This window comes from Oncorhynchus kisutch, linkage group LG1, assembly GCF_002021735.2.
Source record: "Oncorhynchus kisutch isolate 150728-3 linkage group LG1, Okis_V2, whole genome shotgun sequence".
NCBI lineage: Eukaryota > Metazoa > Chordata > Actinopteri > Salmoniformes > Salmonidae > Oncorhynchus > Oncorhynchus kisutch.
The window spans coordinates 75,477,867-75,504,366 of record NC_034174.2 but is presented as its reverse complement, the minus strand read 5'-3'; the positions used below and the strand labels follow the sequence as shown (position 1 = coordinate 75,504,366).

At 46.2% G+C, this 26,500-nt stretch overlaps 2 protein-coding genes across 6 annotated transcripts in view; both read left to right on the top strand.

Annotated features, from left to right (window-relative positions):
* Positions 1–3,009: 3,009 nt before the first annotated feature.
* Positions 3,010–8,521, top strand: yju2b (YJU2 splicing factor homolog B). Of its 4 annotated transcripts, none has more exons than XM_031833375.1 (11): positions 3,010–3,120; positions 3,407–3,451; positions 4,365–4,418; positions 4,574–4,656; positions 4,734–4,789; positions 4,899–4,959; positions 5,062–5,204; positions 5,453–5,757; positions 6,456–6,594; positions 6,752–6,944; positions 7,308–8,521. In XM_031833375.1, the coding sequence occupies exons 2-11, from the start codon at positions 3,449–3,451 to the stop codon at positions 7,684–7,686; spliced, it is 1,416 nt and encodes a 471-aa protein (XP_031689235.1). In that variant the 5' UTR covers positions 3,010–3,120; positions 3,407–3,448; the 3' UTR covers positions 7,687–8,521. The 4 variants fall into 4 exon arrangements, with proteins under 4 accessions (XP_031689235.1, XP_031689242.1, XP_031689252.1 ...); XM_031833382.1 differs by having other exon boundaries at positions 3,023–3,120; positions 5,585–5,757; XM_031833392.1 differs by having other exon boundaries at positions 3,113–3,170; positions 5,585–5,757.
* Positions 8,522–8,861: 340 nt separating this feature from the next.
* The window catches only part of LOC109876033 (complement C3), a 38,351-nt gene continuing 20,712 nt past the window's right edge, over positions 8,862–26,500 (top strand). Inside the window, exons 1-21 of one of the 2 annotated variants that reach the window (XM_031833368.1) lie at positions 8,862–8,988; positions 9,229–9,258; positions 9,453–9,494; positions 9,590–9,625; positions 9,862–10,054; positions 10,516–10,690; positions 10,815–10,885; positions 11,012–11,103; positions 11,394–11,476; positions 11,607–11,694; positions 12,443–12,545; positions 12,693–12,807; positions 13,083–13,198; positions 13,494–13,637; positions 14,052–14,267; positions 16,877–17,077; positions 17,328–17,486; positions 17,887–18,016; positions 23,817–23,885; positions 24,034–24,163; positions 24,267–24,412. In XM_031833368.1, the coding sequence (XP_031689228.1) occupies positions 8,900–8,988; positions 9,229–9,258; positions 9,453–9,494; positions 9,590–9,625; positions 9,862–10,054; positions 10,516–10,690; positions 10,815–10,885; positions 11,012–11,103; positions 11,394–11,476; positions 11,607–11,694; positions 12,443–12,545; positions 12,693–12,807; positions 13,083–13,198; positions 13,494–13,637; positions 14,052–14,267; positions 16,877–17,077; positions 17,328–17,486; positions 17,887–18,016; positions 23,817–23,885; positions 24,034–24,163; positions 24,267–24,412 (2,428 nt within the window). In that variant the 5' untranslated portion in view covers positions 8,862–8,899. Of the gene's footprint in view, positions 8,989–9,228; positions 9,259–9,452; positions 9,495–9,586; positions 9,626–9,861; positions 10,055–10,515; positions 10,691–10,814; positions 10,886–11,011; positions 11,104–11,393; positions 11,477–11,606; positions 11,695–12,442; positions 12,546–12,692; positions 12,808–13,082; positions 13,199–13,493; positions 13,638–14,051; positions 14,268–16,876; positions 17,078–17,327; positions 17,487–17,886; positions 18,017–23,816; positions 23,886–24,033; positions 24,164–24,266; positions 24,413–26,500 lie in introns of both variants that reach the window. The other variant, XM_031833362.1, reaches the window with a different exon arrangement.

The following is a 26,500-nucleotide window of genomic DNA, read 5'->3' as shown; positions in this document are numbered from 1 at the left end:
TGTACTGATGGAGGGATGAAGGGATGGATCCATGGTACTAACAGACTGATAGACAGATAGGTCAGATCGATGTCTCTTCCTGAGCATTGCTGGCTTGTGCATTCCTGGTGGTGGTTGGACCGCGGAGAGGGCTCGTCTCTCTGGGTCAGCCCAAATAGGGCTTGTCTGTCTGTGCCGGGCAGGAATGTTAGATGGGAGCAACGTTCCTGTAATGGGAAGCATTCTAAGGGGATTTATCCACGGAATGTCAAACTCAATGCCACAGCATATCAAACTTCGGAATGCTGTTTACAACGTAAATCTGGATCAGATAGACACCTGCACTGAGAATCTCTTTCTCTCTATCCCTCCATCTGTCTCCATTCCCCCCTCCATCCACCCTGAGCATCTCTTTCTCCATCCATCCTTTTTGAGTTTCGCCCTATCCCTGATCCCTCCCTACTTCCACCTACAACATCTCCATCTCCCTCTCACTTTATCCCTCCCTCCCTCCCTCCATCCTTCTTGCTGTATCCCTGACCTCTCCCTTCCATTCCTTACCCTGCATCCCTCCCTCCCTCCATCCTTCTTGCTGTTTCCCTGACCTCTCCCTTCCATTCCTTACCCTGCATCCCTCCCTCCCTCCATCCTTCTTGCTGTATCCCTGACCTCTCCCTTCCATTCCTTACCCTGCACCCCTCCCTCCATCCCTCCATCCTTCTTGCTGTTTCCCTGACCTCTCCCTTCCATTCCTTACCCTGCATCCCTCCCTCCATCCTTCTTGCTGTATCCCTGACCTCTCCCTTCCATTCCTTACCCTGCATCCCTCCCTCCCTCCCTCCATCCTTCTTGCTGTATCCCTGACCTCTCCCTTCCATTCCTTAACCTGCATCCCTCCCTCCATCCTTCTTGCTGTTTCCCTGACCTCTCCCTTCCATTCCTTACCCTGCATCCCTCCCTCCCTCCATCCTTCTTGCTGTATCCCTGACCTCTCCCTTCCATTCCTTACCCTGCACCCCTCCCTCCATCCCTCCATCCTTCTTGCTGTTTCCCTGACCTCTCCCTTCCATTCCTTACCCTGCATCCCTCCCTCCATCCTTCTTGCTGTATCCCTGACCTCTCCCTTCCATTCCTTACCCTGCACCCCTCCCTCCCTCCCTCCATCCTTCTTGCTGTATCCCTGACCTCTCCCTTCCATTCCTTACCCTGCATCCCTCCCTCCATCCATCCTTCTTGCTGTATCCCTGATCTCTCCCTTCCATTCCTTACCCTGCACCCCTCCCTCCCTCCATCCTTCTTGCTGTATCCCTGATCTCTCCCTTCCATTCCTTACCCTGCACCCCTCCCTCCCTCCCTCCATCCTTCTTGCTGTATCCCTGATCTCTCCCTTCCATTCCTTACCCTGCACCCCTCCCTCCCTCCCTCCATCCTTCTTGCTGTATCCCTGATCTCTCCCTTCCATTCCTTACCCTGCACCCCTCCCTCCCTCCCTCCATCCTTCTTGCTGTATCCCTGACCTCTCCCTTCCATTCCTTACCCTGCATCCCTCCCTCCATCCATCCGTCTTGCTGTATCCCTGATCTCTCCCTTCCATTCCTTACCCTGCACCCCTCCCTCCCTCCCTCCATCCTTCTTGCTGTATCCCTGACCTCTCCCTTCCATTCCTTACCCTGCATCCCTCCCTCCCTCCCTCCATCCTTCTTGCTGTTTCCCTGACCTCTCCCTTCCATTCCTTACCCTGCATCCCTCCCTCCCTCCATCCTTCTTGCTGTATCCCTGATCTCTCCCTTCCATTCCTTACCCTGCACCCCTCCCTCCCTCCCTCCATCCTTCTTGCTGTATCCCTGACCTCTCCCTTCCATTCCTTACCCTGCATCCCTCCCTCCATCCATCCTTCTTGCTGTATCCCTGATCTCTCCCTTCCATTCCTTACCCTGCATCCCTCCCTCCCTCCCTCCATCCTTCTTGCTGTATCCCTGACCTCTCCCTTCCATTCCTTACCCTGCATCCCTCCCTCCCTCCATCCTTCTTGCTGTATCCCTGATCTCTCCCTTCCATTCCTTACCCTGCATCCCTCCCTCCCTCCATCCTTCTTGCTGTATCCCTGACCTCTCCCTTCCATTCCTTACCCTGCATCCCTCCCTCCCTCCATCCTTCTTGCTGTATCCCTGATCTCTCCCTTCCATTCCTTACCCTGCATCCCTCCCTCCATCCATCCTTCTTGCTGTATCCCTGATCTCTCCCTTCCATTCCTTACCCTGCATCCCTCCCTCCAGTCCTAATCACCTGATCCTTGATAGACAGTAGCCCATCATTTCCCCAGACCTCTTCTCTGGCCACGCCTCTTTTCTTCCAATGTAGTCATTGCTTTTATTAAAAAGGAAAACAGTGAGAGTGAGGGGCAGATACAAATTGACATAGAAGTCAGTAGCCTAAAAAGCTACTTTTGTAATCTTTTTTTGGTGGGGGAAACATTTTCATATTCAGAGATATGTGAAATTCGAAGAAAAAAAATCATTTCATAGCTGGAGAGACAGTCTTGTTCTATCATAGGCCTAGGCCTAATTGACATACTGTATTGACCCAGGTCAGACCAACATCCAGAATAGAATGATTATGGAGATAATATATTTTCCCACTCTCAGTCATTACCTGCCAGACTTTCTTCTCTCTGTTAAGGGAGACACCTGTAGTGGGAATCCCTCACGTCTCTGGCACATCCACCAGGTCAAAACTAACCCCCCTGGCAGACACACACAGTCTGAGGTTTCTCCAGAGTCCAGTGCCTATGCTAACTGAGTTATGTTGATATTATCCAGGAGTTTTGGCCTGTCTCCTGACTGCCCATCTCCCTTCACTTTGATGGACGCTCTGGTTTCCATCATAACAACTTACAACAGAGGAGGGAGGTAAAAAGGTGAATTGTCATAGTTGTGGACTTTTCCAATGGGTCTTGGGGTACAAAAATAAGTATACGAAAATATATTCACAAAAAGAAGAAGTCTTTGTGCAGGCACAATTAATCAGAGACGATTAAAAAAAGCAGACACCAATGTGTGACGTTTCTCACAAAACGGAAGTGACGTTTTTGTGTATGCACTGTTGTCGATTTTGTTCTGCTAGCTAATGCTTTGGAAAACCGTAAGGAGCACGCTACTTTGTGATATCTCAGTTGTTTTTCTTCGAAATCAGTTATGTTTTGGTTACTGTTCGTGTTAATTATGGGCCCACATCTCCTGTTACATTCCTAAAACGGTTGTTTGGCTTATTATTCAAGATGGTAGCGTGAGCTAGTTAGCTATGCTAGCGGTTGTGCTTGTAAATAAGCAATCTTATTTCGAACGTCTAAGTTAGATGGCTAACTTGAAGCTGTGCAAACATTTGTAAACACAAAAACGAAGCTATGACCCTGTGTTTTCTCCCCTAGGTGACAACGGCTATCTTCTAGTGCGCTGTACAAGCTAACAACATGGTAAGTTGCCAGGCCACATCAAAATGTGTTCAACACACTAGTAGCGAACATTAGTGTCCTTGTAAATGAGCTCTTTTAGTATTTGTCCACCGCTGGTGGCACCAGGTTTCCTCGGCGAAGAAGCCCCACTGGTGGCACCAGGTTTCCTCGGTGAGGAAGCCCTCTGGTGGCACCAGGTTTCCTCGGCGAAGAAGCCCCACTGGTGGCACCAGGTTTCCTCGGTGAGGAAGCCCCACTGGTGGCACCAGGTTTCCTCGGTGAGGAAGCCCCACTGGTGGCACCAGGTTTCATGGTGCACCGGTTTCCTCGGTGGAGGAGCCCCACTGTGGCACCAGGTTTCCTCGGGGAGGAAGCCCACTGTGGCACCCAGTTTTCCTCGTGAGGAAGCCCCACTGGTGTGCACCAGGTTCCTCGGTGAGGAAGCCCCGTAACTGGTGGCACAGGTTTCCTCGGTAAGGAAGCCCCCAACTTATGGCCACAGGTTTTCCTCGGTTAGAAGCCCCCCTGGTGGCACCAGGTTTCCTCGGGTGAGGAAGCCCCACTGGAGCGGCAGGGTTAGCCTTGCGGATTAAGAGCGTTGGGCCAGCAACCGAAAGTCGCTGTTTCGAATCGCCGAGCCGGTAAGGTGGAAAAATCTGCCGTTCTGCCCTTGAGCAAGGCAGCTAACCCCCAACAACAACTGCTCACCGGGTCCCGTGACGAGGATGTTGATTTAAAGGCAGTACCTATCTGATTCAGAAAGGTTGGGTTAAATGCGGGAGTTGTACAACTGACTAGTTATTCCCCCTTCCCCTTATCCATGTAGAGAGGATCTGGTGCCACCAGCTGGACAAAAGAGCACTGTTAACTACTAGTGTGTTGAATACTGACTAGGTGTTCACACTTTCCTCCTTTTCCATGTCTCCTTTCTCAGGGTGAGAGGAAAGGACAAAACCATTACTACCCTCCGGACTTCGACCCACAGAAGGTAAATATGACTACTGACCATCATCACATATAATAGATGCGCGATAGGTTAATGGGTTTAAGTAATCAGTCTACACGTGAGCCTCTTTTAACCTGTTCTCACTCTGACTCTTTTCTCTTTTCCCCCTTTCCATTTCTCCCCCTCCCTCTCTCTAGCATGGCTCCCTCAATGGTTACCATGGAACCCATGCTCTACGAGAGAGGGCCAGGAAACTGTCCCAGGGTATCCTCATCATCCGGTCAGTAACACAAACATCAAATTCAGTGGTTACAGGAGGGTTACAGGAAACTGACTCTTGTCTATGTATTTTCACAGGTTTGAGATGCCCTATAATATCTGGTGTGATGGCTGCAAGAATCACATCGGCATGGGTAAGCTCTCTCTTCCATTCTCAGTTTTCCAGCAAGTTGCTATACGTTTTCCTTTTTCAGAAACATAATCAATAACGGCCATTTCTTATCATACATTTGTGTCACTCAGGTGTACGTTATAACGCTGAGAAGAAGAAAGTGGGGAACTACTACACCACGCCAATCTACAGGTGAGACCAGACACATCTCAATCTCACACACACACACACACACACACACACTGAAGGCCAATACATACATCTGTGTTGGTTTACCTGTGTGCTCCTCTTCAGGTTCCGGATGAAGTGTCACCTGTGTGTGAACTACATTGAGATGCAGACAGACCCGGCCACCTGTGATTACGTCATCGTGTGCGGCGCGCAGCGGAAGGAGGAGAGATGGGACATGGCTGACAATGAACAGATCCTCACTACAGGTAACTCATTTCTCCTCGTTGACCTTTACATTCTGTTAGGTGTGTGAGAGGAAGGATGGGATATGGCCGACAACGAACATCCTCATCCCTGACATTTGGCCTCTCAGCCACCTTTTAGTCCCGACCTCTTATTCTTTAATACGTCAAACCCCAAAACAGAATTGACTCCGATTTTCTTCCAATAATGGCACTATTGATATCAGTTCCTTTATTCCTCAATTTCTGTGTCTTATCTGCTCATTTCTTAGGCCTCCTTGTCTTCCCTTTATCTCTCATGTGCTCTCTTCTTTTCTCACCTACCCCACTTATTTCCCTCTCTCTACCACCCGCCAATACCCTCCCCTCCTTTCCTGTCCTGCTCCCTCTGTGTGTCTCCCCAGAGCGTAGTGAGAAGGAGAAGTTAGAGACAGACCCCATGTATAAGCTGGACCATGGTGGTAAGGACAAGGAGAAACTGAGGAAGGCTCTTCCCTCTCTATCTGAGCTACAGGATCATCAGGCTGGATGGAAGGACGACTTCATACTCAACAGCAAGCTCCGCAGGAAGTTCAGGGTAAATGCACTGGATTCAGATCATAACTGTTTATTTCACCTTTATTTAACCAGGTAGGCTAGTTGAGTACAAGTTCTCATTTACCACTGCGACCTGGCCAAGATAAAGCATAGCAGTGTGAACAGACAACACAGAGTTACACATGGGATAAACAAGCGCACAGTCAATAACACAATAGAAAAAAAAGGAAGTCTATATACAGTGTGTGCAAATGGCATTAGGTGGTAGGGCAATAAATAGGCCATAGTTGCGAAGTAATTACAATTTACAATGCACTCGAGGCCACATTTAGATTCTCTACCCTTCTCCTGAAGTGTACACTTGTTCGCCTCCCTCTAGTCTAGCCATGCCTACACCAATCCAATGCTTTTACATTCGTGGGGAGTAGTGAACGAGTGCACACTTCAGGAGGAAAGAGAGAGGATTGGGATTCGCCCATGGAATTACTTGGACTCTTTGTCAAATAGTTTTTCCTTGATTCCTCGTATCCTATGTCCTTGCCTCCTTAAAACGCAGTGGAGAAGTAGGTCCGTGTGGAGGGACCTTGGGAGTTTTTCCTACAGTATGGTTCAAAAGGCGGCGAGGATGCGAGAAGCCCCTTGTAAAGGAGATGTATCTCAATGGGACGTTGTGTAAAAAGGGTGGATAGGTGTAGGTCTGCTGACTTAACTGTTCATCTTCACTGATCTAATACGCAGACTGAGAAGAAAGTGATGGCGGAGGAGGAGGAGAAAGACAACGCCGTGAGAAAGAGGACAAATCTGTCCATCCCTCTGCTGCCTGAGAAAGAGGAGGACAAGAAACTAGCAGCACTGCTCACCTACACAGCTCCTGACTGTAAGTGGGCATGTACAACACACACAGAGAATAATAATGCACTCTAAACCAGACTCTCTCAATCACACACTGTTCATACACACTATATCACAGGCAAGCGCGCACACACTACTTTTTCATAAAAGAACACCATCCTCTCCTCATCCCCTTCCTCTAGCCTACGATGACAGGCAGAACTACAAGCGGAAGGAGATCTCTAGCCGCTCCTGGTTCAGTTCCCCCACTCTGCCACCAGGTAGCGCTGCAGGCAGCCTACTTCAGAAGCTGGGCCTACAGGGGAAAGGTGCTGCTGTGGCCAAAGCCCTGGGTCCCCAAGTCTCCTCCCCTAACCCACACAGTCTCATAAGGAGGTAGGTCAATGAATGGGTGAATTAGAATTTCCCTATTTGCTGATGCCAATGACGACAGATAATCTTCCTTGGGCCCAACGCACAACTAGTCAAAAGACTTTACAATTTACATGAATGTTAGTGGATCTATCAACATTATTATGTATGAATCAGTTTTCCCTTCTAGATCATAATGAATAAGATTACATGGACAGGAGGGAGCTGACCCTAGATCAGTACTTCTACTCTGAAACGCTTTGTGAAAACAGGCCCAGTAATGTTCATGTAACCTAAGCCACCTTTTTGTTGTGCTAACCTGTTGCAGTTGGTTCACCATATTTGCTACACAGTTGATTGATAGTGTGTGTGTGTGGTTATCCACAGGAGGACCGAGGGCTCTGGGAACAAACCAGAGGCCTACGCTACAGTCACACGCAGGAAATCAGACCCAGGAACCAATGATCTGGGAAACAGTCTCTCGCCGGAGGGGAAGGAGTTACAGGTTGCACAAACACAAAGGACTGGGGGGACAGATTTGGGAGTTGCACAGCCTGAGCAGAGACAAGAAATGGTTGAAACTCACATGAGATCTCTGGAGATGCAGATTCTTAACACCACCACAGAAGAAGAGGACAGAGGACGATCGAAAGGAGAGGATTGTGGGACAGTACTGGAGGACCATGACAGTGGTTGCTCTGGGGTGTTGAGGACGTCACTGGTTGCAGACTACAGTGACTCCTCCGACTCCGACCCCGGGGTGTAGGGTGAAGTTTCCCCTAGATGCTGATCTTGAGTCAGTTTTGACTTTCCTCCACTAAATAGTTACGGTTGGGGGAGGGGAATCTGATCCTAGATCTGTAGCTATGGTAAACATCACCCTGAAGCCAGACCTAGGAGTATGAGGATGGACTGTTGACTTTGTGTTAGACAAACCAGACCTTTAGCCTGGTTAAAACAGACTGAATGCTGAGCTCAATATGCTTGGAAAGTAGAGATGTCATAGAACCCGCCGCAGTGTTTGCTAGCAAAAGAGATTTTGCGGTGGCTAATTAACAGTACATTTGCGAATTGTTTTGCCCCATAGTTAGCCAAAATGATAAGCTAGCCTGCTAAAATGGTTTAGTCACTGCGACACTATTTTGCTAGGTACAGTAGCGCTTCTGTGTCAATAGAATGTATTCAAAATGACTAAGTTGTCTCCTGTTTGGTTTACATTTTATCATTGTGATGTGCATCCACTTTCTATGTGTATTGAAACAATGGTGAGCGCTGCATTCAGTCTGGTGTAAACCGGCTACGAGACAGTTTGCTCTATGGCCAAAATGTTTGTGTGTGTGTGAGAGACTGGGACTGAAGGTACAGTATGTGTTTGACAACGGGATCTTTTCACCCTAAATAACCATGGATGAGAGGTTGTTTTCCAGTTGTATTGATTTGTGTAGAAGTCGTGTATTATACAGTGGAGTGATGATACGAATGTCATTGAAAACAGTTGTCCTTTGATATGCAGTGTATGTCCACATTGCTCTTGGTAATGCATGTACATTTCATTTAATCTGATAAATATCCGGGCCTTTGCGGCTCTCCCTGTATATCAATGTCGTTTTTGTATTTTATTTATAGAAACTATAAGCCATGATCAAGATAATTTAGAACATAATGCACAGCCATGGATCCCAGTGATGTATGATTCATATTGGGAATATCAAATGTTCTGTCTTTGCTACACACACACACACGCAGAGGAGGCACACTATTTGGGGTATGTTACATGATTACAAAAGCAACTGACCGCTTAGCATATTTGAAGCTAAGCTGCATTTGGTCACCAATTTAAAAAGGGATAGGTATTGCTTGAATATAGTCTGCCAAAATATCACACTCTTTGGGGGCTGGGCTCTGGGGGGGGGTGTTGTCTCTGTGTGAAAGAGTTCTGTCCCCAGTGTCGTGAGAGTTTAGTTCCATACACTGTCAGAATGGCAGGGGGAACACTGCTCCACATTTTGTTGCTTTGTGTTTTCTGTAGCTGTTGCGCCCAAGTATTCAACAACCCAGACCGAGAACGGTAAGTTTTCCTTTCTCAACTTTTCATTTTGCTGCCGTAGAACGTACTACGTTTTGGCTCTCTACTAAAAGCGCTATTTCTTAAACTTGACTGCTGACAGGTGCGATTTCTTGGGGTTGTATATTACACAGTGGGCTAATCAAAATACTAAAATAGTTATTTTTTACTTGTTTCTGGGCTGTTTTAAACTGTACTCCCTGACTGTCACATTTTTAACAGATGTATTTCTCAACTTTTTAGGATGCGACTGAGTCCATGGAGTCTCCGCCGGTATGGTCTATGATTAGTATCTCTTCTATTTATTCTAATTCAGACCAAATCTAAATATTCCCTATATTCCTAATTCCCAATAACACGTAACTGCAATAAGTAATCATAATGATCAATAATGTATTATTAGTAATATCAGTCTAAGAACAATGCAGTTCTCTGAAATGTATACAACACTCAATGTGCCCATTCAGATTTGAACATATGGACCTTGACATTTATTTTGATCTTCATGAGTGAGTACAGAATCTTCTACCTTGTTGAACCCTCATGTCGCACTACCAAATGTTGGCATTAAAGGAAAAAACAATGCTTCATTTATTTACAGTAGAAGAAATCCAAAAGACCACACCAGTCTGGAACCAAGGTACAGTGCTCCCAAAAGTATCTTTATAAACACAAAAGGCAATCCTTTCGGTTACTAAAATACTACTCTACTGTATGCATGTCAAAGTTTGCCAAATGGGTAAGATTATAAAATAAAGTGATCTTCTCACTCTCTCTTCCTCTCCCTCCTTAATCCTCTCCCTGTTCTCCCACTCATCCCTTCTCCTCTCTCTTGTACCTCCACCGTCGCCTCCTCTCTTGTCCCCCTCACCCCAGGTTCATCCTCCTAGCCCCTAACATTCTGAGAACAGACAGTGAGGAGTCAATCTATTTAGAATCCCATGGCCTTAACAGCCCTGTCACCGTCACCATAACAGTCCATAACTACCCGGAGAGGAGGTACCAGCTCCTGCAGGACACCGTCACACTCGGCCCGGCGAACAGCTACCACACCCTCAAGATCATAAAGGTGATTCCATTAGATTCAGTTCAATACACCACAACCTCAAGATCATACAGGTGATTCCATTAGATTCAGTTCAATTCACCACACCCTCAAGACCATACAGGTGATTCCATTAGATTCAGTTCAATTCACCTCACCCTCAAGATCATACAGGTGATTCCATTAGATTCAGTTCAATTCACCACACCCTCAAGACCATACAGGTGATTCCATTAGATTCAGTTCAATTCACCTCACCCTCAAGATCATACAGGTGATTCCATTAGATTCAGTTCAATTCACCTCCCCCTCAAGACTAGACCATACAGGTGATTAAGACTTGTCATGAGTATGTATGTCCCCCGTATAATGCCTTATTATACTGTCTTTATGATCCAGAATAAATAACTGCCATTTTGACTGAACCTCCAAGACATTATAAATGCTAATATCTGCTTATAAAATACTTCTTCTTCCCCTCCCAGCTCCCCTCAGAGCGTCTGGACAAGGGGAATGAGGAGTCCTCCAGGAACCAGTATGTGTATGTGAAAGCAGAGTTTGGGGGCTACCACGAAGCTGAACAGGTTGTTATGGTCTCCTTCCACTCTGGATACATCTTCATCCAGACAGACAAGCCCCTCTACAAACCTGGAGACACTGGTGAGGGGGATGAGGGAGAGAGGGATGTTCTCAATGACATGTTAGGTTCATGTGAATGATGAATGGCGTCTCACTCTTTGTCTGTCTGATCTCTCTCTCTCCCTCTCTCTCTCTCTTTTTGCAGTACTATGCAGGGCCTTTGTGTCTACACCTACCTTCCAGGCCTTCAACAGCTCCATCACCATTGAATTCCAGGTGGCTAAAAGTTCATCACATGCCCTTTAGCCTACATGTCTTAAATTATAGAAAGTAACACTTCATTATGTTTTAGAAATACAAATATTTCATACGATTTAAGGTGTGTGTGTGTGTGTGTGTCAGAATTCAGACGGCGTCGTAGTGAAACAGACCTCCAGGACCAGAGCTAACAATGGAATCTTTGCTGATACTCACGTTCTACCTGACATAGTCAAGTAAGTCAGGAACATCATGACGTTTCTAGACTGGTATGAGGATTCTAGCCTGATATGAGGATTCTAGCCTGGTTTTCAAATATGTAACACTTTGCTTTATAAATCATTATGCCGCCTGGTCATAATGCTCTATGAATGTAGTCGTTATGAGCAGTTATAACTCATATGCCGTTATAAATGTGCTTGGAATACTGTATGAAGAGGATGTCCATACAAAGTGTTACCACTATCCTACTGCCATTTACTAATGCTAATACGTGTGTGTGTGTGTTTGTGTGTGTCTGTCATAGTGAGGGAACGTGGAAGATCATTGCAAAATTTGACAACTGGCAACAGAACAAGTTCAGTAGTGAGTTTGAGGTGAAGAAATACGGTAGGTGGAAGAGCTTTGTAAATATGTGTGCACGTGCCTGTATGTCAACGTGGTTCCCTCTCCATATTATTACTCGTTGAGCTAAAGCCTGGGCAGAAGCTTGGGGAGCTAACACAATGCTCTGTTGCAGTGCTGCCTGCTTTCAATGTCACACTGACTCCCAAGAAACCCTTCCTCCGTCTGGATGATACTGAGCTGGTGGTGGAGATCACAGCCAGGTTAGTAACACTAAAGTAGTCCTACTGTATTGCTTATTAATGTGTTATGTATGGGTTATGAAACCCTTATGTAGGTCCCCTTCAGACAAAGTGTTACTAATGCCGGGTTCATGACATTTCAGATACTCAGCACCTCAAGAGTTCAAATTAGCCTAAGTTATTTGCGGAGAGCTTCCTGTTGGTTGATTCTGATACTTCCCAAGTGGGAAACTCTGATATCATCGTTCTACAATGAGTAAGCAAGTCGGAAATATCAGTTTCCCGACAGGACGTGAAAGCGACATTAACACTGTAATAATAGTTGTGATAATGGATAATTGTCACAAAAATAGCTCACCCATCATAGAACGACTGTTGACTTGAATGGAAATGTCTGTTCCAGTAATTCTAGCTCTATGGTAACAGCTGCCTGTTTGGTGAGGCCGTTCTAGTAATTGTATTTCTATGGTCACAGCTACCTGTATGGTGAGGCTCTTCTAGTAATTGTATTTCTATGGTCACAGCTACCTGTATGGTGAGGCTCTTCTAGTAATTGTATTTCTATGGTCACAGCTACCTGTATGGTGAGGCCGTTATAGTAATTGTATTTCTATGGTCACAGCTACCTGTATGGTGAGTCCGTTCTAGTAATTGTATTTCTATGGTCACAGCTACCTGTATGGTGAGGCCGTTCTAGTAATTGTATTTATATGGTCACAGCTACCTGTATGGTGAGGCTGTTCTAGTAATTGTATTTCTATGATCACAGATACCTGTATGGTGAAGATGTCCAGGGAACGGCCTACGTGATGTTTGGGGTGGAGGTGAACAAGGAGAAGAGGAGGTTACCATCGATCAAGCAGGTCACCAATGTGAGTACTGGTAGTACACTACATTATGAAGTGCTAGACCCTTTCCACAACTTAAAGTCATACACACCTCACACATCAAAGGAAGATCAATTCAGCGTGAAGTGTAAACATACAACAACAACTGCCATTTTCCTTCCTTCATTTCAGCTGCAGCATGGCACCGCTACATTGACCATGGCGGAGATCAGGAAGGCCTACCCCGACCTCAGCTCCCTGGTTGGAAGCTCTATTTACGTCAAGGCCTCAGTGCTGACCAAATCAGGTAAGGTCAATCAAGTTTTATAGAATTAAGTTGAGTTTAATTCAATTACAATGGACCTTCGAATGAAAAAGGTCAGATGCATGCTATCCAAAACCTGATGACTTACGTTAGCTTCCCAAGCTAATGCCTAGGTTAGAACCCAGTCGATCAAACCATGGTAGGATTGATTTGAAACCTTGCTTGAGACCTAAAGACTTGTGGTAGCTCCCCAAGCTAATGCCTAAACTTTGACTCAGCGGGCTAACACAGTGTTGTATCTTTCTACTCCTCTATAGGCAGTGATCTGGTGGAGGCAGAGAAGTCTGGTATTAAGATAGTGAAGTCCCCTTACGTCCTCTCCTTCATAGAAACACCAAAGTACTACAAGCCTGGCTTGCCCTTCGACATCATGGTAAACTCACAACATCAACGCCTGATAGACAGAAAGGATCCACCTTATGGGAATGAATTATAAGTCGTTGGAGATAAGAGCCATAGAGATGCAATATAATAATATCATTCTGAGATAAGAGAGTCTGGTTCAGATCCAGGTATAAAGTGTTTTATATCTCTAACAGGTTCTTCTAACTAGCCTCGTTCTACCATCCTCATCTCACAAGCTTACATTCTGTTAAAAGAAACCAGAGCGCAGTGGTCAGGATGGTGGATCAGGTTACCTTCTAACGGGTTCTAACGGTGTTCTTCAGATCCAGGTGAGTTTCCAGGATGGTTCCCCGGCTCATAACGTCCCGGTCCAGGTGAGCCTCCTGGCCAACCCAATCACCAGCCACCGTGGCACCATCAGGACCGCCATCAACATGCCTGCTGAGCTAGGCCCTCAGATCATCACTGTGAGTACCGCTAACAGGGCTTATAACCAGCTATAACCTGCTATAACCACCCTCAATAGAGCTAATGGTGCTTATAACCAGCTATAAGTGCTTATAACCAGTTATAATAACATGCTTACTGAGATACACCCGCAGACCATCACTGTAAGTACCCCTAACAGAGCTTATAACCAGCTATAACCTGCTATAACCTTCTATAATCAAACTGCTTATAATCAAGTATAACCAGCTATATCCACCCTCAGTAATGCCCTAAGCAGTTATAACAACTATTGGTTCTTAGTGTTCATAAGCAAAACTTTGCCTGTCTGTTTCTGTGTACGTGTGTGTATCTGTGTATGGCTGTGCGAGCGTGTGTGTGTGTGTGTGTGTCTTGGTTTTCATGTGTGTGTCCTGTAAATCCTAAACACACAGGCTGAGACCAAACAGACGGGCCTACAGCCAGAGCAGCAGGCCAGACAGCAGATGACCCTTCACCCCTACACACCCTTTGACCGACAGAGACAGAACTACCTGTATATCTCCACTGGGACCACCACAGTCTCTCTGGGGCAGAGCCTTGGCCTCAGTCTACACATCAACACTGCCGACAAGGCCCACAGGGAACTCATCACTCACCTCACATACCTGGTGAGTGGATATAGTGGAATGGAGTAGCATACAATTGAATGGAACAGCTGGTGAGTGGATATAGTGGAATGGAGTAGCATATAATTGAATGGAACAGCTGGTGAGTGGATATAGTGGAATGGAGTAGCATATAATTGAATGGAACAGCTGGTGAGTGGATATAGTGGAATGGAGTAGCATATAATTGAATGGAACAGCTGGTGAGTGGATATAGTGGAATGGAGTAGCATATAATTGAATGGAACAGCTGGTGAGTGGATATAGTGGAATGGAGTAGCATATAATTGAATGGAACAGCTGGTGAGTGGATATAGTGGAATGGAGTAGCATATAATTGAATGGAACAGCTGGTGAGTGGATATAGTGGAATGGAGTAGCATATAATTGAATGGAACAGCTGGTGAGTGGATATAGTGGAATGGAGTAGCATATAATTGAATGGAACAGCTGGTGAGTGGATATAGTGGAATGGAGTAGCATATAATTGAATGGAACAGCTGGTGAGTGGATATAGTGGAATGGAGTAGCATATAATTGAATGGAACAGCTGGTGAGTGGATATAGTGGAATGGAGTAGCATACAATTGAATGGAACAGCTGGTGAGTGGATATAGTGGAATGGAGTAGCATATAATTGAATGGAACAGCTGGTGAGTGGATATAGTGGAATGGAGTAGCATATAATTGAATGGAACAGCTGGTGAGTGGATATAGTGGAATGGAGTAGCATACAATTGAATGGAACAGCTGGTGAGTGGATATAGTGGAATGGAGTAGCATATAATTGAATGGAACAGCTGGTGAGTGGATATAGTGGAATGGAGTGGCATATAATTGAATGGAACAGCTGGTGAGTGCAAACTGAAATGGACCAGATTTTTTACAATCCAAAATCAAGTCTTTTCAAGTTACTCCTGTATATTTATATTTTCAACCATATGTTGGTACCGTATATATCTTAAACATTTACATACAGTGGGGAGAACAAGTATTTGATACACTGCCGATTTAGCAGGTTTTCCTGCTTACAAAGCATGTAGAGGTCTGTCATTTCTTATCATAGGTACACTTCAACAATCCAGAAAATTACATTGTATGATTTTTAAGTAATTCATTTGCATTTTATTGCATGACATAAGTATTTGATCACCTACCAACCAGTAAGAATTCCGGCTCTCACATACCTGTTAGTTTTTCTTTAAGAAGCCCTCCTGTTCTCCACTCATTACCTGTATTAACTGCACCTGTTTGAACTCGTTACCTGTATAAAAGACACCTGTCCATACACTCAATCAAACAGACTCCAACCTCTCCACAATGGCCAAGACCAGGGAGCTGTGTAAGGACATCAGGGATAAAATTGTAGACCTGCACAAGGCTGGGATGGGCTACAGGAGCAATTATTAGAAAATGGAAAAATTTCAAGATGAAGGTCAATCACCCTCGGTCTGGGGCTCCATGCAAGATCTCACCTCGTGGGGCATCAATGATGATGAGGAAGGTGAGGGATCAGCCCAGAACCACACGGCAGGACCTGGTCAATGACCTGAAGAGAGCTGGGACCACAGTCTCAAAGAAAACCATTAGTAACACACTACGCCGTCATGGATTAAAATCCTGCAGCGCACGCAAGGTCCCCCTCCTCAAGCCAGCGCATGTCCAGGCCCGTCTGAAGTTTGCCAATGACCATCTGGATGATCCAGAGGAGGAATGGGAGAAGGTCATGTGGTCTGATGAGACAAAAATAGAGCTTTTTGGTCTAAACTCCACTCGCTGTGTTTGGAGGAAGTAGAAGGATGAGTACAACCCCAAGGACACCATCCCAACCGTTAAGCATGGAGGTGGAAACATCATTCTTTGGGGATGCTTTTCTGCAAAATGGACAGGACGACTGCACCGTATTGAGGGGAGGATGTATGGGGCCATGTATCGCGAGATCTTGGCCAACAACCTCCTTCCCTCAGTAAGAGCATTGAAGATGGGTTGTGGCTGGGTCTTCCAGCATGACAACGACCCGAAACACACAGCCAGGGCAACTAAGGAGTGGCTCCGTAAGAAGCATCTCAAGGTCCTGGAGTGGCCTAGCCAGTCTCCAGACCTGAACCCAATAGAACATCTTTGGAGGGAGCTGAAAGTCTGAAATTGCCCAGCGACAGCCCCGAAACCTGAAGGATCTGGAGAAGGTCTGTATGGAGGAGTGGGCCAAAATCCCTGCTGCAGTGTGTGCAAACCTGGTCAAGAACTACAGGACGTGTATGATCTCTGTAATTGCAAACAAAGGTTTCTGTACCAAATATTAAGTTCTGCTTTTCTGATGTATCAAATACTTATGTCATGCAATAAAATGCTAATTAATTACTTAAAAATCATACAATGTGATTTTCTGGATTGTTGTTTTAGATTCCGTCTCTCACAGTTGAAGTGTACCTAGGATAAAAATTACAGACCTCTACATGCTTTGTAAGTAGGAAAACCTGCAAAATCGGCAGTGTATCAAATACTTGTTCTCCCCACTGTAGTTGTAGCTCTGTCTTCAAAATGTACCTTTGTCTGTCCCCAAAGGAAATATTTAGTGAACAAATGAAGTGTGTCTCAAACTCCTCCTACAGGTGTTGAACAAGGGCAAAATCATCATTGCCAAGAGACTAGAGGTCGGAGGTCAGGACATGACCAACGTTCTGTTGACCGTTACCAAGGAGATGATGCCCTCATTTCGCGTTGTGGCATTCTACATGCTGCCGTGGGCGGGGACTTCGGAGGTGGTGGCTGATTCTGTGTGGGTGGATGTGGAGGATGCCTGTGTTGGGGCGGTGAGTGGACTGGACAACCCAGGGAAAGGGTTCAACTACCAGCTTCTCATCTTCCACTCTCTTTCCTCTCATTTCAATTCAATTCAATTTAAGGGCTTTAATTGGCATGGGAAACATATGTCAACATCGCCAAAGCAAGTGATGTAGATAACAAACAAAAGTGAAATAAACAATACAAATTAACAGTAAACATTACACTCACAGAAGTTCCAAATGAATAAAGACAATTCAAATATCATCCCCCCCCCAGTTGAGTGTTGGTCCAGCTGGCTCCAGGCCCTTAGAGTACTACCACCCAGGGAGAGGGTTCAATTTCCAGGTGAGAGGAGACCCAGGAGCCATGGTCAGTCTGGTGGTGGTGGACAACGCTGTGTTCCTGCTCAACAGACAGAGGCTCACACAGAGGAAGGTGAGGGAGACTGTGTGGGTCTGTGGAAATCAATAGACAGAGACACAGAGAGGAGAGTAATGGGGACAGTGGAGGGGTCAGTCGATCAGCCTATCATCTGAAGCCACCATCTGGATAACACACCTCTGACTCCTCTCCTCTGACTCCTCTCCTCTGACTCCTCTCCTCTGACCCCTCTCCTCTGACCCCTCTTTCTCTGACTCCTCTGACCCCTCTTCTCTGACTCTTCTGACCCCTCTTCTCTGACTCCTCTGACCCCTCTCCTCTGACCCCTCTCCTCTGACTCTTCTGACCCCTCTTCTCTGACTCCTCTGACCCCTCTTCTCTGACTCCTCTGACCCCTCTCCTCTGACCCCTCTCCTCTGACTCTTCTCCTCTGACTCCTCTGTGCCCCCATCAGATCTGGCAGGTGGTGGAGGGGGGGGACATAGGCTGTACCCACGGTGGGGGCAGCAACAGCATGGGTGTCTTCACTGACGCTGGACTACTGTTTTACTCCAACACTGGTGGAGCCACCTCTTCTAGACAAGGTAACAGACAGACAGACAGAGCCACCTCTTCTAGACAAGGTAACACACAGACAGACACTGGTGGAGCCACCTCTTCTAGACAAGGTAACAGACAGACAGACAGAGCCACCTCTTCTAGACAAGGTAACAGACAGACAGACAGACAGAGCCACCTCTTCTAGACAAGGTAACAGACAGACAGACAGACAGAGCCACCTCTTCTAGACAAGGTAACAGACAGACAGACAGACAGAGCCACCTCTTCTAGACAAGGTAACAGACAGACAGACAGAGCCACCTCTTCTAGACAAGGTAACAGACAGACAGACAGACAGAGCCACCTCTTCTAGACAAGGTAGCAGACAGACAGACAGACAGACAGAGCCACCTCTTCTAGACAAGTTAGCACACAGACAGACAGAGCCACCTCTTCTAGACAAGGTAACAGACAGACAGACAGACAGAGCCACCTCTTCTAGACAAGGTAGCAAATCAAATCAAATCAAATTTATTTATATAGCCCTTCGTACATCAGCTGATATCTCAAAGTGCTGTACAGAAACCCAGCCTAAAACCCCAAACAGCAAGCAATGCAGGTGTAGAAGCACGGTGGCTAGGAAAAACTCCCTAGAAAGGCCAATACCTAGGAAGAAACCTAGAGAGGAACCAGGCTATGTGGGGTGGCCAGTCCTCTTCTGGCTGTGCCGGGTGGAGATTATAACAGAACATGGCCAAGATGTTCAAATGTTCATAAATGACCAGCATGGTCGAATAATAATAAGGCAGAACAGTTGAAACTGGAGCAGCAGCACAGTCAGGTGGAAGTTGAAACTGGAGCAGCAGCATGGCCAGGTGGACTGGGGACAGCAAGGAGTCATCATGTCAGGTAGTCCTGGGGCATGGTCCTAGGGCTCAGGTCAGTTGAAACTGGAACAGCAGCATGGCCAGGTGGACTGGGGACAGCAAGGAGTCATCATGTCAGGTAGTCCTGGGGCATGGTCCTAGGGCTCAGGTCCTCAGAGAGAGAGAGAAAGAAAGAGAGAAGGAGAGAATTAGAGAACGCACACTTAGATTCACACAGGACACCGAATAGGACAGGAGAAGTACTCCAGATATAACAAACTGACCCCAGCCCGCCGACACATAAACTACTGCAGCATAAATACTGGAGGCTGAGACAGGAGGGGTCAGGAGACACTGTGGCCCCATCAGAGGACACCCCCGGACAGGGCCAAACAGGAAGGATATAACCCCACCCACTTTGCCAAAGCACAGCCCCCACACCACTAGAGGGATATCTTCAACCACCAACTTACCATCCTGAGACAAGGCTGAGTATAGCCCACAAAGATCTCCGCCACGGCACAACCCAAGGGGGGGGCGCCAACCCAGACAGGATGACCACAACAGTGAATCAACCCACTCAGGTGACGCACCCCCTCCAGGGACGGCATGAGAGAGCCCCAGCAAGCCAGTGACTCAGCCCCTGTAATAGGGTTAGAGGCAGAGAATCCCAGTGGAAAGAGGGGAACCGGCCAGGCAGAGACAGCAAGGGCGGTTCGTTGCTCCAGAGCCTTTCCGTTCACCTTCCCACTCCTGGGCCAGACTACACTCAATCATATGACCCACTGAAGAGATGAGTCTTCAGTAAAGACTTAAAGGTTGAGACCGAGTTTGCGTCTCTGACATGGGTAGGCAGACCGTTCCATAAAAATGGAGCTCTATAGGAGAAAGCCCTGCCTCCAGCTGTTTGCTTAGACACACAGACAGACAGACAGACAGACAGACAGACAGACAGACAGACAGACAGACAGACAGACAGACAGACAGACAGAGCCACCTCTTCTAGACAAGGTAACAGACAGACAGACAGACAGGGCCACCTCTTCTAGACAAGGTAACAGACAGACAGACAGACAGAGCCACCTCTTCTAGGCAAGGTAGCACACAACGCAGGCGCACAGACACAGACAGACAGACAGACAGACAGACAGACAGACAGACAGACAGACACAGGAAGAGCCACCTTCTTTTGATTAATACGATGAAAGAGGGTAACATCAGTCCTCTGATGGTTAATATGAGGAAAGAGGGTAACATCAGTCCTCTGATGGTTAATATGAGGAAAGAGGGTAACATCAGTCCTCTGATTGTTAATACGAGGAAAGAGGGTAACATCAGTCCTCTGATTGTTAGTACGAGGAAAGAGGGTAACATCAGTCCTCTGATGGTTAATACGATGAAAGAGGGTAACATCAGTCCTCTGATGGTTAATATGAGGAAAGAGGGTAACATCAGTCCTCTGATGGTTAATATGAGGAAAGAGGGTAACATCAGTCCTCTGATGGTTAATACGATGAAAGAGGGTAACATCAGTCCTCTGATGGTTAATACGAGGAAAGAGGCTCCCACGCTGAGGTCTGTCCAACGCTGGTCCGACCAAGCTGACTCCACACTCCAAGACTGCTTCCATCACGTGGACTGGGATATGTTTCGTATTGCGTCAGATAACAATATTGACGAATACGCTGATTCGGTGTGCGAGTTCATTAGAACGTGCGTTGAAGATGTCATTCCCATAGCAACGATTAAAACATTCCCTAACCAGAAACCGTGGATTGATGGCAGCATTCGCGTGAAACTGAAAGCGCGAACCACTGCTTTTAATCAGGGCAAGGTGACTTGTAACATGACCGAATACAAACAGTGCAGCTATTCCCTCCGCAAGGCTATCAAACAAGCTAAGCGTCAGTACAGAGACAAAGTAGAATCTCAATTCAATGGCTCAGACACAAGAGGCATGTGGCAGGGTCTACAGTCAATCACGGACTACAGGAAGAAATCCAGCCCAGTCACGGACCAGGATGTCTTGCTCCCAGGCAGACTAAATAACTTTTTTGCCCGCTTTGAGGACAATACAGTGCCACTGACACGGCCTGCAATGAAAACATGCGGTCTCTCCTTCACTGCAGCCGAGGTGAGTAAGACATTTAAACGTGTTAACCCTCGCAAGGCTGCAGGCCCAGACGGCATCCCCAGCCGCGCCCTCAGAGCATGTGCAGACCAGCTGGCCGGTGTGTTTACGGACATATTCAATCAATCCCTATACCAGTCTGCTGTTCCCACATGCTTCAAGAGGGCCACCATTGTTCCTGTTCCCAAGAAAGCTAAGGTAACTGAGCTAAACGACTACCGCCCCGTAGCACTCACTTCCGTCATCATGAAGTGCTTTGAGAGACTAGTCAAGGACCATATCACCTCCACCCTACCTGACACCCTAGACCCACTCCAATTTGCTTACCGCCCAAATAGGTCCACAGACGATGCAATCTCAACCACACTGCACACTGCCCTAACCCATCTGGACAAGAGGAATACCTATGTGAGAATGCTGTTCATCGACTACAGCTCGGCATTCAACACCATAATACCCTCCAAGCTCGTCATCAAGCTCGAGACCCTGGGTCTCGACCCCGCCCTGTGCAACTGGGTACTGGACTTCCTGACGGGCCGCCCCCAGGTGGTGAGGGTAGGCAACAACATCTCCTCCCCGCTGATCCTCAACACTGGGGCCCCACAAGGGTGCGTTCTGAGCCCTCTCCAGTACTCCCTGTTCACCCACGACTGCGTGGCCACGCACGCCTCCAACTCAATCATCAAGTTTGCGGACGACACAACAGTGGTAGGCTTGATTACCAACAACGACGAGACGGCCTACAGGGAGGAGGTGAGGGCCCTCGGAGTGTGGTGTCAGGAAAATAACCTCACACTCAACGTCAACAAAACTAAGGAGATGATTGTGGACTTCAGGAAACAGCAGAGGGAACACCCCGCTATCCACATCGATGGAACAGTAGTGGAGAGGGTAGCAAGTTTTAAGTTCCTCGGCATACACATCACAGACAATCTGAATTGGTCCACTCACACAGACAGCATCGTGAAGAAGGCGCAGCAGCGCCTCTTCAACCTCAGGAGGCTGAAGAAATTTGGCTTGTCACCAAAAGCACTCACAAACTTCTGCAGATGCACAATCGAGAGCATCCTGGCGGGCTGTATCACCGCCTGGTACGGCAACTGCTCCGCCCTCAACCGTAAGGCTCTCCAGAGGGTAGTGAGGTCTGCACAACGCATCACCGGGGGCAAACTACCTGCCCTCCAGGACACCTACACCACCCGATGTTACAGGAAGGCCATAAAGATCATCAAGGACATCAACCACCCGAGCCACTGCCTGTTCACCCCGCTATCATCCAGAAGGCGAGGTCAGTACAGGTGCATCAAAGCTGGGACCGAGAGACTGAAAAACAGCTTCTATCTCAAGGCCATCAGACTGTTAAACAGCCACCACTAACATTGAGTGGCTGCTGCCAACACACTGACACTGACACTGACTCAACTCCAGCCACTTTAATAATGGGAATTGATGGGAAATGATGTAAATATATCACTAGCCACTTTAAACAATGCTACCTTATATAATGTTACTTACCCTACATTATTCATCTCATATGCATACGTATATACTGTACTCTATATCATCGACTGCATCCTTATGTAATACATGTATCACTAGCCACTTTAACTATGCCACTTTGTTTACATACTCATCTCATATGTATATACTGTACTCGATACCATCTACTGTATCTTGCCTATGCTGCTCTGTACCATCACTCATTCATATATCCTTATGTACATATTCTTTATCCCCTTACACTGTGTATAAGACAGTAGTTTTGGAATTGTTAGTTAGATTACTTGTTGGTTATTACTGCATTGTCGGAAGTAGAAGCACAAGCATTTCTCTACACTCGCATTAACATCTGCTAAGCATGTGTATGTGACAAATAAAATTTGATTTGATTTGAAGAGGGTAACATCAGTCCTCTGATGGTTAATACGATGAAAGAGGGTAACATCAGTCCTCTGATGGTTAATATGATGAAAGAGGGTAACATCAGTCCTCTGATGGTTAATACGAGGAAAGAGGGTAACATCAGTCCTCTGATGGTTAATACGATGAAAGAGGGTAACATCAGTCCTCTAATGGTTAATACGATGAAAGAGAGTAACATCAGTCCTCTGATGGTTAATACGATGAAAGAGGGTAACATCAGTCCTCTAATGGTTAATACGATGAAAGAGAGTAACATCAGTCCTCTGATGGTTAATACGATGAAAGAGGGTAACATCAGTCCTCTAATGGTTAATACGAGGAAAGAGGGTAACATCAGTCCTCTGATGGTTAATACGATGAAAGAGGGTAACATCAGTCCTCTGATGGTTAATATGAGGAAAGAGGGTAACATCAGTCCTCTGATGGTTAATTCGATGAAAGAGGGTAACATCAGTCCTTTGATGTCTCTCTTTATGTAGTGTTGTGTTGTCTCTCTTTATGTAGTGTTATGTTGTCTCTCTTTATGTAGTGTTATGTTGTCTCTCTTTATGTAGTGATATGTTGTCTCTCTTTATGTAGTGTTGTGTTGTCTCTCTTTTAATCCCCGCTCCCACAGGAGGCCTTTTGCCTTTTGGTAGGCCGTCATTGTAAATAAGAATTTGTTCTTAACTGACTTGCCTAGTTAAATTAAGGTTACATGGCCTTTGCAGGCATCCAAAGGCCATGTTTGCAATGTTCTGTTTGTTTACTGTGAGCTTGCAGAGAAGATTAGTTAAAGCAAAACATTCCAGAGTCGCCCAATCATGAGTTTGAGTAAGACAGACCAGTGGGCTTGTATAGACATCTGTGTTTCTTGGTTTGTAGAACAGTTTCATTTCATTGTTTGCCATTCCTGTGGTTCCCTCCCCTCCATCTCTTCTGCAGGCATGCAGTGCCCAGGGAGGTCCAGAAGGAGGCGCTCTGCTGAGATGTTGCAACGCAGAACTCTACTGGGTCAGTGACAGAAAAAGTGCTATGTTCATTTTTGGTTGATGTATGGAATGATTCATTGATTGAGTGGGGGACTGAATTATTGACGGAAAGGTGGATCGATAGATTGATTGATAGATTGATGGTTCTGAGCTCTCTCTCTTCCCCACAGAGAACCACTACAGAGAGAAGCTGTTGCGTCAGTGTTGTAAGGATGGCCTGAGAGAGATCCCCATGCCTTACTCCTGCACCCGACGCTCCCTCTACATCACTGAGGGATGGGAATGCATCAAGGCCTTCAGGTACTGAGTTGAGTTCAATTGAGCTGAGCTGAGTTGAATTGAGTTGTTGAGTTGAGCTGAATTGAAGTGAAGTGCACTGAACAGAAATGTTTGGCACTTTCAGATACTGCTGCTCCAAGTACAGGGGAGAGGAGTTTGACACCAGACTACCCCCTACCACCACCATACCGCCTACCACCACCATACCGCCTACCACCACAGATCTACTCAGGTTGACCCTGGACAGACACATTTTCACCGAGATGCATAGTAAACAATTTTTCAATTATGGGATTTCAAGAGGTAACATTGATGATGATGGACTAGCTGGTTAATGAATTGTTAGGTGTTTGTGGCAGCAGTGTTGTAGTACTCGTATCCGGTCTCGAGATACATGGTGAGTGTATCAGTCTTGTCTCGGTGTCAGGTACATTTTTACTCAGAAACAATGAGGACTCATCATTTCTTCCCGAGACCAGCTGAAACCAGCGGAGTAACAAAAGGAATATTTGTCAGCAGTGGTAGCGCTCGTGGTGGGATGTTCAACTCTTTTAACTGACTCTGATCTTTCCCACTTATTCAGTCAAAAATAACTCATCTTTCTACTAATTTTGTTCATTTGCGTCACTGTTAGAGCCTCACAGTGGCGGTGTCATATTACCCATAAAACCTAGCTGACAAAAAGGGAAACGGTTCCAATCGTTTCTCCACCATTCATTTTCACCACAGGGGATTTCAGAAACACTTCAAATAAGGGCTGCGTTTACTGTAGTCTTACCCTGATTTAATGTTTTGATAACCATGTAGATCTCTCTCGGACAAGGTGACTTTTATCAATGTATTCGGCTCTATTTACTTTACAGCTAATTGGCATCCAATTAGCAAAACTTCAAATCCCTGCAAGTCATCTCTAGCTGACACCTTTGCTAACATTATCAATTTATTAATTACTACATTTAGCTAATCCAGAGATTCTAACCTTTGCCTCGTTTCGTCAGTCTTGTCCAGATCATCATGGCATGTGTAGTTCCTTATGATAGCCATGTTAGTTTCACCTAGTCGGCTTGGGGATTCAAACGGGTGACCTTTGTTCCTGGCCCAATGTTCTTAACTGCTAGGCTATCTGCTGCCCCATTTCATTCACCAAAGGGGGCTTATTGGAGCTGACATTTGTGACAGACTTGTAAACGTGTGCTTTAAGCAATGTACATTTGTTGATTGCTAGGCATACAAATCAGATGATTTTATTGGTACATTTGAGATCTAGTTGTGACCGTCCCGGGCTAGATTGTGAACAACTCTTGGCGGAATGCATTGCGTGACTACCATGGGGGTGATAAGCGCAGTCGTTTGCAAACTGCAGCACCCAAAAGATTCGTTCTCAAGTTTGAGTTTGTTGAGCAGTCCGTGTGTTTTGATTCTACAAAGCTGCGTCCATAACATTCAATAATCAATGAATTGCACTTATTCTTACACCATGTGATTCATTATCATCACCGTGTGATTCATTATCATCACCATGTGATTCATTATCATCACCATGTGATTCATTATCAGTTCTAATCATGTATTTTTCTTCTCTATGCTCATGATCTATTTTCCTGCACCATATGACAGACAGTTAGTTGGTGGTCAAAGCACTTCTCTGGAGCCACCGAGCCTGAAGAGTGTGTCTTAACCCTGCTGTAGGGTTCATTGCTGCCAACATTAGCAGGTCAAACAAACGACTAAAATGAACGAATCATGACTCTCGAGTCAGTCAAAAGAGTCGTTCAAAAATAATGAATTGTTCGCAAACTGCACATCACCAGTCAGCACGTAAAACAGCTTCGCCATGCCAAATATCCACACTCCTTTCATGACACATGAATATCTGATCCACTATTGAAACCTGGGGTTCCTACTTTACTTGTAAAATGACTGTCCATTACTTTCACTACAAGGTTTGAGGATATTTTTCAGTGCTCAGCAGGATTTCCTTGATTTGCTGGTAGGAACTAGTGTGGGAAATTGCTTGAAAGTTGTATGCTAACTATTAGTAAAGGGAGACGAGGGTAAACTTGTCTTATTATGGACCTGTTTGGATGAGTGATAACTTCTGTCCTCAGCATTTATCACCATTCTGAATGTCTAAAGAATGTCCTTCTGAAATCTGAACACAGAAATACTGGACTTTTTCAACTCTTATTATGGTGGATTTGCATTTTTATGGTCTCCCCTCGCCCCCCTTCCGGTCTTAGTCTTGGACCCCTCGACCCCTCCCGGTCTTAGTCTTGGACCCCTCGCCCCCCTCCCGGTCTTAGTCTTGGACCCCTCGCCCCCCTCCCGGTCTTAGTCTTGGACCCCTCGACCCCCTCC

Excerpts from the sequence above, each read along its gene's own strand:
- yju2b (XM_031833375.1), top strand. Across the intron at positions 4,657-4,733 it reads CAGGGTATCCTCATCATCCG|GTTTGAGATGCCCTATAATA; the intron begins GTCAGTAACACA and ends GTATTTTCACAG. Across the intron at positions 6,945-7,307 it reads CCACACAGTCTCATAAGGAG|GAGGACCGAGGGCTCTGGGA; the intron begins GTAGGTCAATGA and ends GGTTATCCACAG.